The following is a 16,591-nucleotide window of genomic DNA, read 5'->3' as shown; positions in this document are numbered from 1 at the left end:
TTGCTTGCCGTGTTCCCCACACGCCAACTCCACGCAATGTGAAAGTTTTCTCCGGTGGCATCTCGGCACCAACGGCACCGATTGTCGTCATTTCGGATGAAATGTTACGATTGCAGTGAGGGTATGGGGGGCGATGATGTCAGTCCTCCCTGAGTTTGACTCGTGGGGGATTCGAGGCTGCGACTAGGCTGCTTGGCAACGACGTCCGCTGCTAGCTAGTTCCGCCTTGCTGGACTGCAGACCAGTGCAAGGCTTGCCGTCATTTCTTCGTCTTTCGTGCGTCGCCTTGGTGTATGAGCTTATTACTCGTCGGTGTCGTCGACGCTCTCCATGCTTGGCGATGGTGACGAGTCGCGGACGTATCGTGAAGAGAGGGTTGGGCTCGCGATGGGCTGCTGGGCAATGGAGATTTGGCCCTCGGCTTCGACGTCCTCGATGGGGATCCTGAGCATCTGTCCGCCAACGAGGTTGGGGACGTAGACGTATTGAGTTGCGGGCGAAGACATGGTTGTTGGTAGGATGGGTTGCATGCGAGGTGTATGATTGTAGTCGTAAAGTGGTAGTGTCTGATAGACTAGAGTAGATGATAATTTGAAGTATTTGGTATCTGGGGGTCTGATACAGGAAATCTGCGATGTTGTGTTTCTCCCTTCATGTGGGGATACCGCCTGCCTATATACTGTCGCAGAATCCCACGGCTCACCTGAGAATGCCATTGCTCATGCGGCATCCCAAACCCCAACTCCACCCATGCACCCACCCAGGCCACCAACCCAAAACCCTATCCCCGACACCCAAGCATCGCATGGCCCACCCGTCACTCCCGCAGCCAATTATAGCACGCTATCACACAAGGGTGCCTTAACGCCAGCTCCGCCGTGTCAGCCCAAGGCGCTGATTCGGCCTACGATATGCGCAACGCGTGGCAAGTCTCCCCGAGCAGCTTACCATGCCGCTCCGTTGTGTCCGACGAGCGGCGATAAGTGGTCGATACGTGCGTCGACAAGGAAGCCCCGCACCAATTTCCTCTCCGCCAGCCGGCCAAGCAGCGCGTAGGCGGCGCTACTAGTAGTTAGCCAGACGAAGACGCCTTGCCCGCGGGGTCTAGACCATGCGATGGTTATCGTTGTGTAATTCTAGCCAGGCGCATGATGCATGGTGTTGAAGTGGAGGGTGATAAGGAATTAGGTATTGTGAGGGACGCTGAGTTTCGGAAGATCGGCGTTCACTGATCTCGCGATTATTCACTTTTTAGAGTTTAACATTTATGTCCGGCCGGTGACTAAGGTCGCGTTCGGGACTTGCATAGCACCGACAGTGTAATATTGACCGAGTGCCTCGACAGTCGATGTTTGCAGCGATCGTAAACATGCGGACGACCATGGTGTGTGCACGGTTTGCGATGACGGCTGGTGGTGTTTTCCCGTTGAACGCCTCGGCTGGGCAATCCCTGGGCGCTTCCGAGAATGCAGCCGAGACCTTCTGTATGGTTCTGTGCAGTTCTGTTGAACCGTGGCACTCGGCTAGAACGACTCACCACACATTTTGCCTCTGGGAAGAAACTATCGGCGTTGGACAGAATAGTTCACGATAACGAGTGTGCACTAAGCGTGTGCACATCTTGGCAGTCCTCCGAGGGGGTGGAACTGGGTACCAAATCTGGTCCCGCAGGCTCTGATGGCTCTGGAGCGTTCGGATAAGGGCATCATAGCTTTGTAATGAAACGTCACTCCTGTGGAGGAGGGCTATCCACTGTCGTAGCAGCAATGAGGGCGGGAATCCTTGGATCCAAGCAATCCCGCTCAACGCCAATTGTCCAATACGAGGTCATGTAGTAAGTGCACCAAGACTACTAGACGAAGCCAGAACGCGCCAACGCACCCCAGATCCCGAACGGCCTGGATTATCCAGTCCCGATGGTCCACATGGTCAGCGGCGTAAAGAGGATGGCTTGTGCACCTCCTGTGGTGAGTCCCGATCTCGTTAAGCTTGCAAAGCCGGATTTCATAGACAGCTGCGTCAATTCATGCTTGCAGGACAGTTCGCAATTCGAAAGGGTATCATGCTATATTACAACGCTCCAGTAACTTACGCCACGCTCAATGAACACCATTGTTTCCAACATTAAACATTAAGGCCTGATCTTGCCAGCCTCTGGATTTCCCCTGTTGTCCTGCCAACCCCATGCCAACCTCTCCATGGTCTTGTCCTCATCCTTTCCTGGCCACAAGACTTGTCCAAGGTACACGGCACGAATGCAGAAGGCTGCCACGACAAACCACATGATGACCAATAGAATAGTCAATGCGCTCGCGACACCGTTGATAGCTTCGCTGTTTAGCACTTTTCCTGCTTGTATCGTTGCAAGAGTAAGTCCTGCATTCGGGAAAATGAAAGCCCACCAGTTTAGCGAGAACGACATCCTACGTGATCCCACTATGACGGCGATCGTTGTTATGATGAAGAACCAGTATGCGAACAGTATGATAAAGAGACCTGACATGATGCCAATGATGCGTACGATTTCGCCGTCTGGGACTACGGTGTTCGTAAAGTAGTTTTCGGCAACGAGCGACGGCGCTTGGTTTGCAAGGGAGAGGAGTCCGGCAGCAGTGTAACCTATTGCTGTTAGAATCTTCGATAGAAGTATTGATCTATTGGGAATGGACTTACCTGCTGGACCAACGGAAACGTACATTCCTGGTCGCGTGGTAGGAGAGGGTAGAGAACTCGTCATCAGGCGCTGCATGTAGAGCCCATAGAGCAGGAAGGAGACGACCCACGCGAGCCCCTGAAAGAATATCGCCCCGATGAATATCTTCCAGCTGGGATTCTCAGGTTGGGCAGGAAGTATAGTGCCAGCCAGCGTGCCTACAACCAGCAAAGGGTATATTGGGAAGATCCAAGCCGGAACGGCATCGCCAACGTTGAGGCGCTCGAGACGGAAGAAGAGCGAGTACTGGATGATGCCAACGAGGAAGGCTGCGGCACAGTACATCCAGTACGTGATCTCAAGCGCTTTGGTGAGCCATGTCCCGGTCGATGGGTTGCCGTAGATGTACGTGCAGTTGAGTATCAGGGCGACGGAGACCCAGTACGTGCCGAAGAAAAGGCCCTCGACTGGATGATGTAGCGATCCGAGGAGCTTCCGAGGGACAAGTAAGAAACGCGCGAACATGCATAGGTTGAAGATGGCGAAGAGTACGAGGTCGAAGATGAAGACGACCTTTCCGATGGTCTGTAGGCCAGTGAATTTGTTCGGGGTGTTCCCGAGAACGACAGCTAGCGCTCCTGTCGACATGGTGCATGCAAACCATGGCCTGCGGTATTGTAAGCTTGCTATCTGAATGCTCTCGGCGCGTCAACATACCATGTGAAATGTACGATGCGATCGCGCAGCCCGACCTCCGCTGGCGGCTTCTCATCCTCGCTCTCGTACGTGGTGTGCGTTCTATCGCGGAATCGCATTTTGGTGATAGCTGAAGGACGCGACTAGGTGTTGACAATGCTGGGGGCCCTGCTTCGGGTAGTCATTCCAGGACTCCTGCCATGACACCTTCTTCCCGAACATTGCGGAAAGAGTGCCGGACGCATTTCGTCATACAGGTAATTAGTGGCGATCCTGGCATCTACGCGCCTAATGAGAGAACGACGGGCAGCCCCGTAGTTAGATCTCGGGAATTCGGCACGCAAGCGTCAAGCAGAAAATGTGAGGTTGAGGCTGGGCGCACAGATAGCCGTGACGTCACGGATCCTTGTGACCGGCCTCGGCGCATCGAACACGCGTATCTATGCCAGTTCTTGCTCAGTCTGAAAATATTTGAAAGGGACGATATGAATCGGATGCCTCACGAAGATCGAGACGTGGAAGTCTCAAAGCCTGCAGATGCCATGTGATGGTGACTTTACTGGGGGTGGCGCGGCACGATCGCCCGTCTTTATTATCCTGTGGGAAATTCGATGAACAAACCATGGCATCGCGATTCCCATGTCTATTGTCTCACTTCCACACCGGTCAACACCAAGAGCCGAGAGTTATACGACCTTACCGCCGAGTAAAGTCATGTCGTAGTACAAGGTGGTCTTCCAAACTTGAGTAGCTAGAATTATCACCAATTCTCCTTGAACTGCTTCTAGTGAAATAGAGCAAGACGCGCATCATTCAATTCAAATAGCCTGCATTTTCACTTTCACCGCTGATGGGTAACCCGCCACAGCAAACTCATTGGAGTACATCGCCCATGACATAGACGCTCTAAGGCGCAATGCGTTGTGCGAGACTTGGTCGTGTGTCCACGTACAAGGCTGATAGCGCCAACGTCAAAGGAAGTAGTACTCAAAGCACATACAGATGTTAGAGATACATTCCGCCTATCACCTTACACGAGAGATGTTCTAGATAAGCCTGAGGCCTACGTTAGAAGAACAATATGCAGGTAGAAAGACGTAGCGTCGATGTAGGCTGTAGGGTATTAGGTATTGAGCAATTCCCTTGAAGAGGATGTCAACGCGACAAAGGCTGCTCTCGAATATGGTATCCGCTTACGACTAAGACGATAGCTTCGCATTGTTTGAGCCGGCTCTACCAACAGCAAGTTTCGCGCGCATTCAGACATTCCTCCAAGTCTTTGCAGTCCTTTGACCAAACCGCAGCTTCCTCTACACATATTTCCTTCACACAAAACCTACTATAAATACACTACCCATGACATTCCCGAGACTATGCAGGTACCTCAACCTGCATAAAACAAAGCTTTTGTACGCTGCCTCTGGCAATCCCTTGCCCCGAGCTTAACCGAAAAAAAAGTCAAAACGCAGGGCGTCCCACGATGCTCGCCACCAACGCCGCGCGCCAGAAGCGGGCGCGGCAACGGTACCTGCTGCAACCTCCGATCCCGACCCCGCGGTAAGACTGGAAGCCTGAAAAGCTTAGTTACCTCCATCTCCACTTGCGTCTCATGACGATCTCACACGAGGTGTTGCCATACAAGTACGACTTATTTGTTTGTTCGGAAAGCTGTACGCCCGTTTGAAAGGAACAGTGATCATGAAAGGGTATCAGGTATGAGATTGCAGTTCTAGAAATCTAGAATCTAGCTATCAGGGTACAGCGTGTGCTGGCTTTGATGCAATAGAATCCGTGTATATACACTCCAGGCGCCGTCATCGCGCCTATATATCCTGTTCCAACAAAAAAAAAGAAAAAAAGTCTTTGTGTCGCGTGTCATTAATGATCCCATCCGCATGACCGATTAATCCAAATCCCAGATGAAGCAATGAGGTGGAGTATCCTGACCATGAATGATGCGGATGAAAAAGCCTGCTATCGCAAGAAGAACGCCGTCATAATGCATATGCAATTCCATGATGCTTGGGTTGATTGACAAAGGAAAATATGGCTCGCTACACCTGCCATTACGCGGCGATGAATGCCGCCATCATGGCCAACAGACCACTTATTATGGCGTAGTTGGCCCCGCCGGTCGGGGTCGAAGCGGCATTACTCTTCTTCGCCTGCGTGCCGTCTGGTTTGAGGACGGCGTTGGTGCCAATCTGGGAGCCAATGTTTGCTACTGCAGCTTGGCTGTCGCGGACGGGAACAGAGATCCTGCCGTTGCCGTCGGCTTTGGTGGTTGTGACAGTGTTGTCAGTGACTGAGGACGCGCCGGTAATGTCGTCGTACTTCATGCCGTTCCATGTGATGTCTGTCTGCGACTCTGCGCCAGGACCTGTGAGGTAAGAGATGAAGACATCCTTGTTGGCGTGTGCAGAGCCCAGGTTAAGGTTGAATGTGAAGCTGCCCTTGTCGGATGAAGACGCATTGGCTTGTTTAGCGTTGATCATAGTGATGGACTGCAGATGATCGTTTGCGTAGGCGGCGTACGCACGGATGCGACCGTCGTACGCAGCACCTACGTTGCTGGTAGAGAGAGCTGCAATCTGCGTGGTTCCGTTGCCGTTGCCGACAATCTGTGCGACGGCGGCATGGGCGTAGTACTGCGGTCGTACGAACGAGGTTTCACGACCGTACATGGGGATGGGCTGCCAGGCACTGGCGTTGGAGTTGTCGGTCATGTGCATCTGGACCGAGGAGATACCAATGGAGGCTGCGTAGAGGAAGAAGTTGAGCGTCCAAAGGGAAGCACCGAGGGTATCACTGACGCCGGGCATGCCTATTGGCCCAACGGAGCTCATCTCGCGCAGCACGTAGGGGTGGTCTGTCTTGAGGGCGATTCCGACCTGCTTCTCCCAGTACTTGAATTGGGTGTTGGTGGCATCGAGGTCCATGAGGTCGTCGAGAGTGAGGGGGGTGGGGGTCACTCCGATGACTGCAGCATGTTAGTACAGCATGTGGATTAGGGGGAAGGAGACATACAATAGAAGTAGTCGTGCTGATTCCAGGTGGCCAGGAAGTTGTCGCCATTCCTACCCTCCATGATGCCATCGTCGACGAGTTGCGCAATCTCGAAGGTTGTCCCGATGGTGGAGGCGGTCGCAGGAGATTCAAAGAAGGATGACGGCAGGTTGGCAGCCTTGAGCACGCGCTCGTAGACGACCTCGGCGCGGTCCAGCCATTGGGAAGTGTATGTCTTTCCGTCCCAGGGCGCAGAGCGGAACGAGTTCTGGAGCCACAGGTCGGGCTCGTTGCCAATCTCGAACGAATAGAGTTTGACGTTCTTCATGCCGTCGACGGCGGCTTGCGCCAGTGCGGTGATCTTATCCTCGTAGTCGTCGTCCATGTAGGCCATGTTGAGTCCGAAGGTGACGGGCGTGTCCTTGGGAAAGCGCTCGAGCGCGGCGAAGTAGTTGGGCCCAATGATCATGGAGTCGGCCGCAATGGCACCCTGTGCCGTCGAGTCTGGGTTTGAGGTCCAGCCATAGTTTGTGTTGCTCGACTCAAAGACCATGTAGTCCTGCGTGTTTCCTCCCAAGCGAATGTGCGGCGGCGCGCCCGAGTAGTCTGCGAGGTTCTGGAGCAGCTTGACGGTGAATTGGTTGGGCTCCTCCTTGCCGGTGAAGGAGAAGAGGTTCGAGGGCTCGATGCCGAAGCCGGCATACGAGGGGTCGAGGTAGTCGGAGGCGCCATCGGGCGGGCTGTTCCCTAGCGATATGGAGATGGACTGGGCGAGGGCAATGCGCACGGCGGGTAGCGAGAGTAGGGCTAGGCTGCGGGCAGATAACGAGGGCAACATGGCGGCAGAGGGGAGCCCGAGCGGAGCAAGCGAATGCAAAGAGTAAAGAAACAGCGGAAAGTAAAGTCAACTAGCAATCAGGAAAAGCGAGCGCAGGGGAGGTTATCACAGGAAACGAGAGCGAGCGACATGCAGGACATGCAGCCAGGGTCGATGATGAGTGGACGGCGGCGGCAGCGTGTCAACGCTTTCAGACATGCGTCACTAACTGGGCCAAAAGTGGCGCCGGCCCGAGCGACGCCAGAGAGGACGCGCCAGACCACCAGACTCAACAACACATGACATCACGAGCCGCCGCGCTCCCGGACGCCGCGACACCAAGCAGCCCCGTCTGAGACGCGCGACCTCAAACGCTGCGGTGGGTCGCTGGCCATGGCTGCTGGCATGGCATCCCACGCTGCTCGCTCGTCCACCCAGCAGCGTTGCGCGTTGTGCTGGGAAAAGAGGATTTACGCGTCAGCTCTTCCGACCAAGTGTCCGTTTCTAATTGTGGTGGCTGCCTCAGATCTGCACCCACGCCAATCTGAGCGGCTACCGAACCCTTAGCCACGAATGATCCGCCGCAGGAGGCTCAATAAGCCTTGTTTCGCCATGGCTCCGAATCCGCATCATGATCCTTCCTCGATCCTGTGCCGTCTTACCCTCGAGCCAGGCCTCGTCATGGCCTTCCACCTCGATCAAGGGAAAGACGTGGATCCTCGCGGCAGCTTGACCACCTTGGAGCGCGCGGCACGCCTCCTACGCACTCGACGCCCCGACGCACTGCGTTTGGGTAATCGCATTTCGATAATTGCACCCGTGTTCCGTCCACAGCCACAGCCCAACCCCTGCACCCGTTCGCTGCCTCCATATTGGCCCGTTGAGACGACGGCTCTTCCAAACCGGAATGCTTGATTTATTGCCCAGCCTCTTCCAGCTCTCCACCCCAGCCCCTTCGTCACAGCCGTATGCTTTCACCTACGTCTTCCATCTGTCGTCGCGCTGGAGAAAAGCTTTTCGATAGCACGTGTGCTAGCCCAAAGTTTGACACAACTAGCATCGTCTGCCATCATCTAGCTCTCTGCACCTCCTATAATAGCATCGGGTCTCGAGCAGGTCTACCGGCCATTCTCGTCCACCGTTGCCCACCACCTCTTGGCTCCAGCCGCCGCATCCCGAAACCCTGTGTTCCAACCTCAGCCCAAACTGACGCCATACTCGGTGTACACTTGCAGCTGATAAAACGGATCTCGCGGTCTTTGTCAATGTACGTTTATGCCAATCAGGATGCTCACAACACACATGTTGGGGTAGACGTCGCTTGCGACGACGGTCAAAATTCCCCGCGCTGCGCAGTGTCGTTCCACCCTTGCACATACAGCACACTACTGGAATACGGCATCTAGCTGCGACTACCAGATGACTATTATACGCACTCATGCAGGGAACTCAACTCCGCCCTTCTGATCAAGGAACTTGGTTGCATGGCCTGGTCGGAAGTGCCGTAGTTCCGACACGGCATTGATCGGGATGACGTATAGAGAGCACTGACAGTGAAGGAACTACATCGTGAATCAAACCTAGACAGCTTTACATATGTCATAGAGCCGATTAGCTTTGGAGCATCTAACGTCGTTGCACACTACTACACACTTTTGCACAAGCATGCAAACACCTCATACAAGAAGAAAACTAAACATGTCTAGAGCCTACATTGATGTTAGGTCACCTACTTTGCATGTTTTTATCTTAATGTAGGCTCTACAGTGTTCGGATTTTTCCTTGAATAACGTGCTGACGTGTTCCAACGTCCAAGTAGAATGAGTATGAACAATGACTCAATCTTACAAGAAATGTAAACTCTACTACGAACTCTCGTCTGTCAAAGTTTGCCTTCCTCTCACAACTTGCCCATCATCAGGTTTCCAATCATCTCCCGCCCGGTAACCACCGTAGTCCTCCACAACGTTGGGAAATCCAACGTACTCGAAAAGGCTATTATCCACCAGTTAGTCTTGAACTGAACAGTAAACTACGGTTTGAGTGGTAAAGGAGAGAGAGACTTACTATCAGCATACCCAAACCCAAGCATAGGCGGAATCCATCCCCTCGCATACTCCAACGCAAAGCATTCACCCTCCATCTTGTACTGCTTCACATCACCCCTAGTAAGATGATGCACACTCCCCTGCGGATACCTCTCAGCCCCATAAACGCCCTTTCCAGGCGCATAAGCCACCTGCTCGCCCTTGAGAATATGGAAATAGTCATCCGCGGTATGCCGTCCCGTATGCCCCTCTGTTCCAATCGCAGTACCAAAAACAATTAGATACTCAGTAATGGACGCGTGGATAATGTACATGGCGCCCATGGCTCCACCTGCGTTGTTGAAGATCCATTCTTCGTCGAGGTTGATGTGGGGCCCGTGGATTGCGGAGAGGGAAGTGACGATGTGGGAGACGACGGATGCTGTGTCGTTGCCGTGTAGGGCAATGGCTTCTTGAGATAGGGTGTGTAGGCCGGAAGGCGTGAAGATGTAGAACTTCTCCAGGTGTGAGTCTAGCGTGTACATCAAGGTGGTTAGGACACCGAGGATGGCGCCGAGGGCGAAGAGGATGCGCATTTTGGTGTTATCGTCTTCCTCTATCGGAACGTATTAACACGAGAAGTAGAAACCGAAGGAGTGACCCAATCCAATCATGGACCGTTTGCGAAAAGAGTGTGTTTTGTTATTTTTGTGGCACTCTGCACTTTGCGAGGATCGTGAGGTTTTTCTTCATTATCAAGACGCACGTGCCAGCCGGAATAGGAGAAGTCCGAGACCCCGGATCGCCAGCTCATCTAAGATGGAGGGTGGGCTGTTGTTTGCTGAAAGGCTTCCGTCTTCCGAACGGGTATAATCGAATTTTGGCTAGCCCGAATACACGCTCACATTGTACAAGAAAAAAAATCAAACAACTCTGAAGACTACATCAAGACAAAAACAGGCGAAGTAGGTGATCTAACATCAACGTAGCCTCTAGAGAGTTCAGTTTTCCCTAGGTTAACGTACGTTGGTAATCGTATTTCGAGCAGACGGCCATTGTAAAGGGGTATATGAATATTTCTACAACCAGAAAGCTGTCTACAAAATCGAGAGTATTACCTCCTCTTCCACCCCCATCATTACCCTTTGAAATGATACGAAATGTGCGATAAATGACGATGCCGCAACCTTTTACCATCCCAGACAACGCCCCAGCCCATGCAGAACGTCGTGAATCTCATGCTATACGCCATTACATAACCAATATACCACAACACCGTGTGCACTAAGAAGGACTATCTTTCGCATTACCACCCCATACAAGAAGGAAACCTGAACAGGTCTGGAGCCTACATCGACGTTGGGTCACCTACTTTGGATATATTCAAGTTGATGTAGGCTGCGGACCTGTTCAGTTTCTCTTGACGTCTTACCACCCCCCGATGAAGGTGATGAAGCCATCGACCATGTCAATCCAATCCTGGCCATTGAGCGTACCAGCTTGCCTCTTCTCCCACAGCACATTCACCATCCTGCCCAAGCGAAGTCTCGCCTGCTCTCCCGCCTCGCTGGTGCCATCGTTCCTAACGAGCTGCACTTTCCCACCAGCAAACTTCTCACTGAGATCGATCTTGAAGCTCGCGTCACCGTCTGGCGGGCAGTAGAAGTCGTCTTGCGATGCTGGCGCAGGCCCGATAACACCCGGGGCGAGCTGCACAAGATGCCCGTGAATGAGCATGCTTTGTGTGTGGCTCCGTCTCGGCTTGAAAAGCGCGCCACGCACTGAAAAGCTGACGAGCCGCAAGAGCCCTGCGCCATCGCCCAGCCTAATGATCCAGTCTCGGAAGGCTTCGTACATCATCTTGAACTCGACTTTTATGACCCAGAGGTTGTAGCTGTAGAAGATGGCGAGCGCTTCGGAGCGGACGAGGCGCGATACGGAAGCGAGGGCGTGCTGCATTTGGCCGTCGAAGGTAGAGATGCAGTATACGAGGGGCTTATCGATGACGAGATTCTCGCAGTTTCGGTAGATTTGGTGACGGATCTCGGGCGGGAGGGTGACGAAGGTGGGCGGGGCGGGAGTCGTGTCTTCGGCGGGAGTTGTGTGTGTTTCTTGGATAGACGTAACCTGGACATCTTCCATGTGAACAATCTCAGCCTCCTCTTTGTGAGAGGCAATATGTGCGGCCCAATCCTTCTGGACGTCGTTGGACCCATCGAGTTGGACACGGTTCAGGCTGTGATTTCTGGAGTGGGAGGGCGAGAGCGCGTAGTCGTCCATGTGCTCATCGTCGTCGGGCCTTTCTTCTGCATACAGTTGCAGTCCTTCCAGGCGGGTGGCATCGGGCAGGCTCGACACGCCATAGGGCTGCGAGTGCTCAGGCGTCGATGGGAACGAGGTAGCCTGACTCTCGAAGCCGTGGCAGTCGTCATGCTCGCTGCCGTCGCCCAGGAGATCCGTATCATCCGAGTCGGTGTCTGTGTCGGAGCCTATGTCTATATCCACGTTGAGTCTGTATCTCGGGATCTTGGGCGGCAGCTGATGCGTGGGCGAGCTGGGCGAAGGCAGCTGGGTCGCGGATCGTTTGCTTGATGTGCGTACGATAGTGCCCTTCTGGGCCATGTTTCTCCCTCTCCGCTGGCCGGCCGCGCTGGCCTCGCTGTTTGAACTCAGCTCCGGCGCGCCGTCACAGTAGCCGCACGGGGGTGTCTGCACGCTAGTATCCAGAGGCTGCAGTTTGGGAGAGCGCGCTTTCATGGCTTCGGCATCGTCGGGGGGCGTCTGGCCCGTGACCGAGTATCGGCGCTGGGTAACCATGGTATATGGCGGAATATGGGCGGGAGCGGGAATGCGAAGGGGGGAACTTGGTGCGAGGGCGAGGGATTACGTGGTGTTGGGGTGGCAGGCTCCAGCAAAACCTCTGCGCGCGGATGTGCTGGCAGGCTGCACGATGACCGTCTGCAGGCCCTCGACGCGTGCAATGGGCAATGGGCGAGGCTTGCGGGGTGCGTTGAGTAGCGCTGCGGATGCGCCCGAGTGGACTGAGAAGCGGATTCGCGAGTGGGCCGACACCACTTTTTTATCGATTACGCTGCTGAGATGAAGCTAGAGGACAGTCGCTAGATCATTCACTACGAACAGGTGCGCGAGAAGACAGAGCTATAGAGTCGGCCTCAGCGGATCATCAGGAGATGAAGGGCGTAGCATGTTTGGCAACTGGGCAACAATGCCGCGTTTCATGACACCGCAATTTGTCGTCAATGCTGCACTGCCCACCCGACGATTATCATGCTCCACCCCAATCTCTCGTCTAACCAATATTCCATATCCCGCAATACTGAGGAACCATGGGTTACGAATCTGGCTTATCACGATATTGCGATCCGCACTCCATGGCGTCATGTCAGCGCATCCTATTTTCACGGCCTGTTGGGTAGGTGAAACGAGTTTTGCTTATGTTGGAACTATCACTGCGTCTCTCTAGCCTGAGCTTATTTCGGAAGAGCTTCAGCTCAAGGATTCTGATTCCACTTCTGATACGATGCGTTGTCAGCTAAATACGTTTGGATCACTCATCACTCTTCGGAAAATCATAGTTGAAGTTGCGGAATACGTTTGGATCACTTGTCGCTCTTCAGAAGATCATGAAAGCAGTTGCGGAGTACAGCCTTAAATTCCAGACAGAACGAGCGAATAAACTCAACAACTACAGTCTACGTCTCTCCTAAACACGATCCTGTTGAAGGATATCGCAAAATCTCACTACACAAGAACTCATTTTCCCTCGCGACACGCATGTTGAAATGGTGTTATGCCCTCAGTGCCCTGTCAGTCTCCTACAAGCCCCTCTTCTTCTCCATGCTCTGCATGGGTTCCCTGACCATGATGTCCAGCGGGATATTTCTTCCACCCCTCTGAAGGTTGATCTGCCTCGTCTCTTCGAAGCCGAACTTTCTGTAAATCGGAGGGTTCGTGGCGTTGCTCGACTCCAAGTAGCATGGCCTGCCTTCGCGGTCTGCAAGCTTCGTTACATGTTCAATGAGTTTACGAGCGTGCCCTTTGCCACGACCACTGGGCCTAGTGCCTAGGTAGACAAGGTACCAGGCGTCATGCTCTCGCTGACCAAGCGTGGTGTGCATAGTGTCGTGGAGGAGGGGCATGAACTCGTCGAAGAAGCGCCGTTTCCCTTCGGCGGAGAGGCGGTAGTTGAGGCGCCACATGCCAGAGCGAAACATAGTCAGATAGTCGTCCATGTTCTGACCGGGTGGCATCCTAGTTGCGTGAGCTCGCGAAGCCTTCATTGTCTCCAAGACTTACCATAGGGCAACTGCTTCGAAGTCGCCCACCGTAGTCACTAGTCCCTTGAGGATGTGAGCATAGGTTATGTACTCGAGAATCTCAACATGTAGCGCCCACTTTTGCTCCGCAGTCCAGTGCGCACGATCGGGCACGTCTACGAAGTATCTCGCAACATCGTCCTGGCCGAAGGCTTCCGCCAGACACTCAGCAGCCTGCTTGTACTCCGCAGCCGTAACGACGCGAACGCCGTCGGTGAGCGGAGGCAGAACAATAGCGCCAGCAGAAGTTGACTTCGGCTTCAAGATCCTGAAGCTAGCCGGTACTTCATTGACCCTGATGTTAGCCGACTTCAAGGTTGAAGACTTCGCGTCCACTGTATAATTACAGCTGACTGGCGCAACAGGGGAGAATGTTTTCGCCATGATTGTGGTTTCGACTGTAAGCCTCTACTAGTATTCAGATGGGATCTGCCGCTTCGTTTAATTATGGGGACAGTCGTCGAATTCGCCAGCGTGAGGTTTTCCCCGCAGGGCTTGAACGGGATTCGGCGTGGGTGAGACGTTAGTCACTTGAACTGCGGGATATCAAGACGACGACCTTGAGTTCAAACAACACTACTAAATTGTGATTAGTCTAGTCTGATTGCTACAATGGGTCGTCGTGGGCTGAGCAGGAGCCGTGACCGTCGATTGCCTGCTACATTGGTATACCTTTTCTGAGCTTGTTGGTGGGTGTTTACGTTTTAGCCGGACGATTTAGATCTCCTGTATGGACTCTAGAGAGCTGCGATCTCGAGACGGTATCGACTCGAGAAGGGTAACGTAAAGAAGTGAAGGCTTGACGTAGATCAACCGACATCAATGTGTGAGGCTGCAGAGGTCCTTTTTGAGTACACGCTTGACAGATACGTCGTAGGGTGTGAGTCCGATGAGGTAGTCTTGCGTCGATGGTATGCGCCTGTGACTATCGATGTACCAACCTTTGCGTGTCTTGCGTAGATAGTATGCGCCTGGGCCGTCGATGTGCCAATCTTTGTGTGTGTGGACTGGTGGCAGTTGATGTATGGCTGCTTAGAGCTTGGGCTTTGCTTTTTGACTCGCTGGCAGCTTTGTCACAAGACCAGTGACAGCACTGCAGTACGATGCTTGGCTGATGTCGAGCGGCAGCAGCTGCGTATCGTGAAGGATTGCACAGCTCGGCTGCAGTAAGATGCGTATGCCGTGGGGGCACAGTGGCTAGTAAGCTGATGTAGTATGGGACGAGGATTGACAAGCTGTGGGTGTCTGTGACGGAGATGAAGATGGGATGTCTGGACTTTGATATACCTCACCTACCCGGCTTGATCGGCGTACCAAGCGCCGTCGAGTGGAGGCACAGGTCATGCTTCACATGGCTCAATGCGGGAGCTATCTTCGGACCAACCGCTTAGCCCGTCAAGCATACGAGTTTCGTTATCATTCGCCCTGTGACCTTGAACTTGGTGTCGGGCCGAAGCGGCTCAACGAAGATGTTGCTTTGTTGCTTGCTTGCCAATCGTTTGGCGACACAAGTCACAGCTTGTTTGCGAGTCGCTTGTAGCGAGGATACGTACGTAGCGATAGAGTAGCGCGGTGACATAGGGCGCCTGGGAAGAGGTTGTGGGGTAAACAGGAAGGGTTGAGCTGCACACCTCGGCTGGACCTCCTCACAACGGATAAGCGCAGAAGTGAGACCACCATTAAGGCTACTCTCTCTCTCAGCTAATGATAAAGCAAACATCCGGAACTCTTCCGCTATACTGTTATCTGCGTTTTGGCTTGAGCCTACTAGTCAATCAGCTGAAGAATAGCATACGGCGGGGTCAGCATGGATCAACTGTCACGCACTGTCATGGGAAGTCAACGATAGGAGAGGAGCGCGCCTTGATGTCCATACGATAAAGCCATGACGACTCATGAGCGTGGGGAACAATGCAATGGTCAATGACTGGATTAAATGGCAGTGGTGGTATCTAAAAGGCCGGGCCTGCATGCACGTACCGCCTCACTTTCGGAAATGGGGGCAGGTCTCGGCCAAGCATCTGGGGATCGGTACGCTCGAATAGCGGCGGGGGGATTGATGACAGCTACTTCGCATGCCTTACATGCGCCGGATCTCTGTCTCGCCCATGTACTTCTCCAGGCCAGAGTCGAGATGGTCCCACCACTCGAACAGCATGCTTTCGCAAATGAGCTTGAACCACGGTGTGAACTTGAGCGACTTATCCTGGAACATGGTCTTGAGATCCTCCTGAGACACCCATCTGGAGTCGCGCGCCTCGTTCGGGTTGACGTTCAGGTCGACATCGGCTTTCATAAACAGAATGTAGTCAACTAGTACATGGTAAGCATTCGTCCCGTATGCCGATGACCCAGTGGTACAACTTACTCTCATGCTCGCCCCAGGTGCCATCGCTGGGCGACTTGTAGTGTATCCGTGTAAGGAATTTGAAGTCGTCAATGGGCACCTGTTCGGCCTTGATACCCAGTTCGTGGTTGAGCTTGCGCACTGCTGCGCGACGCACACCCTGGACAGATTCCTCTAGTCCTACGCCAGTCTCTCCGGGTATGCCCAGCGGGTGCGAACAGCAGGTGTTTGTCCACATGTCCGGGAATGTGATCTTCTCGGTCGCGCGCTGCTGCAGAAGGAGGCGGTTCTGGGAGTCGAAGAGGAAGACGGAAAATGCGCGGTGGAGGAGTCCACGATCAATGTTCTCCATCAAGTGGCCTGGAGCTTGTCAGTCGCCATCCATCGACGAGTCGCGAGCGGAGCCACGTACAGAGTTTCTTGGTCGCACTGCCGATAGGGATATCGTTATTGTCCAGGACGATGCACACCTCGTCCATCAGCCGTATCTGCTCCTCATCGTAGCCTTGCAGCGCACTGTCGCTCGTGGCCGAGTTGTGCGATCCCCCGATGAGTGCCGTGTTGACTTCGGGGAAGAGGCGCAGGACATTCTCCGCCGTGATCTCAGGCTGCTGAGTAACAGTCTCGATAGTGGCCATGGTTGCGAATCGTGACAAGAGCGTAGGGAGAGCAATTGAGGCTTCTGGAATAAGTCCTGACCTCGGGGTA

General features: G+C 53.7%; 7 protein-coding genes across 7 annotated transcripts; all 7 read right to left on the bottom strand.

The window, feature by feature from the left end:
• Positions 1-302: 302 nt before the first annotated feature.
• Positions 303-506, bottom strand: J4E90_003809 (uncharacterized protein; the record flags this gene model as incomplete). The annotated part of the gene is made up of 1 exon (XM_051433376.1): positions 303-506. One exon carries the CDS (start codon positions 504-506, stop codon positions 303-305), a length of 204 nt encoding a protein of 67 aa, XP_051293274.1.
• A 1,625-nt stretch (positions 507-2,131) lies between these two features.
• On the bottom strand, positions 2,132-3,468 carry J4E90_003808 (uncharacterized protein; the record flags this gene model as incomplete). The annotated part of the gene is made up of 3 exons (XM_051433375.1): positions 2,132-2,619; positions 2,674-3,320; positions 3,371-3,468. The coding sequence occupies 3 exons, from the start codon at positions 3,466-3,468 to the stop codon at positions 2,132-2,134; spliced, it is 1,233 nt and encodes a 410-aa protein (XP_051293273.1).
• Positions 3,469-5,415: 1,947 nt separating this feature from the next.
• On the bottom strand, positions 5,416-7,193 carry J4E90_003807 (uncharacterized protein; the record flags this gene model as incomplete). Its single annotated transcript, XM_051433374.1, has 2 exons — positions 5,416-6,329; positions 6,377-7,193. The coding sequence occupies 2 exons, from the start codon at positions 7,191-7,193 to the stop codon at positions 5,416-5,418; spliced, it is 1,731 nt and encodes a 576-aa protein (XP_051293272.1).
• A 1,879-nt stretch (positions 7,194-9,072) lies between these two features.
• ERG1 (Squalene epoxidase) lies at positions 9,073-9,795 on the bottom strand (the record flags this gene model as incomplete). Its single annotated transcript, XM_051433373.1, has 2 exons — positions 9,073-9,167; positions 9,240-9,795. The coding sequence occupies 2 exons, from the start codon at positions 9,793-9,795 to the stop codon at positions 9,073-9,075; spliced, it is 651 nt and encodes a 216-aa protein (XP_051293271.1).
• Positions 9,796-10,627: 832 nt separating this feature from the next.
• Positions 10,628-12,016, bottom strand: J4E90_003805 (uncharacterized protein; the record flags this gene model as incomplete). The annotated part of the gene is made up of 1 exon (XM_051433372.1): positions 10,628-12,016. One exon carries the CDS (start codon positions 12,014-12,016, stop codon positions 10,628-10,630), a length of 1,389 nt encoding a protein of 462 aa, XP_051293270.1.
• Positions 12,017-13,035: 1,019 nt separating this feature from the next.
• Positions 13,036-13,920, bottom strand: J4E90_003804 (uncharacterized protein; the record flags this gene model as incomplete). The annotated part of the gene is made up of 2 exons (XM_051433371.1): positions 13,036-13,471; positions 13,517-13,920. The coding sequence occupies 2 exons, from the start codon at positions 13,918-13,920 to the stop codon at positions 13,036-13,038; spliced, it is 840 nt and encodes a 279-aa protein (XP_051293269.1).
• A 1,696-nt stretch (positions 13,921-15,616) lies between these two features.
• On the bottom strand, positions 15,617-16,521 carry IDI1 (isopentenyl-diphosphate delta-isomerase idi1; the record flags this gene model as incomplete). The annotated part of the gene is made up of 3 exons (XM_051433370.1): positions 15,617-15,849; positions 15,905-16,243; positions 16,296-16,521. The coding sequence occupies 3 exons, from the start codon at positions 16,519-16,521 to the stop codon at positions 15,617-15,619; spliced, it is 798 nt and encodes a 265-aa protein (XP_051293268.1).
• Positions 16,522-16,591: the final 70 nt, after the last annotated feature.

The sequence above is a fragment of the Alternaria incomplexa genome (genome assembly GCF_024043165.1).
Source record: "Alternaria incomplexa strain BMP 0042 chromosome Unknown scaffold_4, whole genome shotgun sequence".
In the NCBI taxonomy this organism is placed as follows: Eukaryota; Fungi; Ascomycota; class Dothideomycetes; order Pleosporales; family Pleosporaceae; genus Alternaria; species Alternaria incomplexa.
This window is presented reverse-complemented; position numbering and strand designations above follow the sequence as displayed.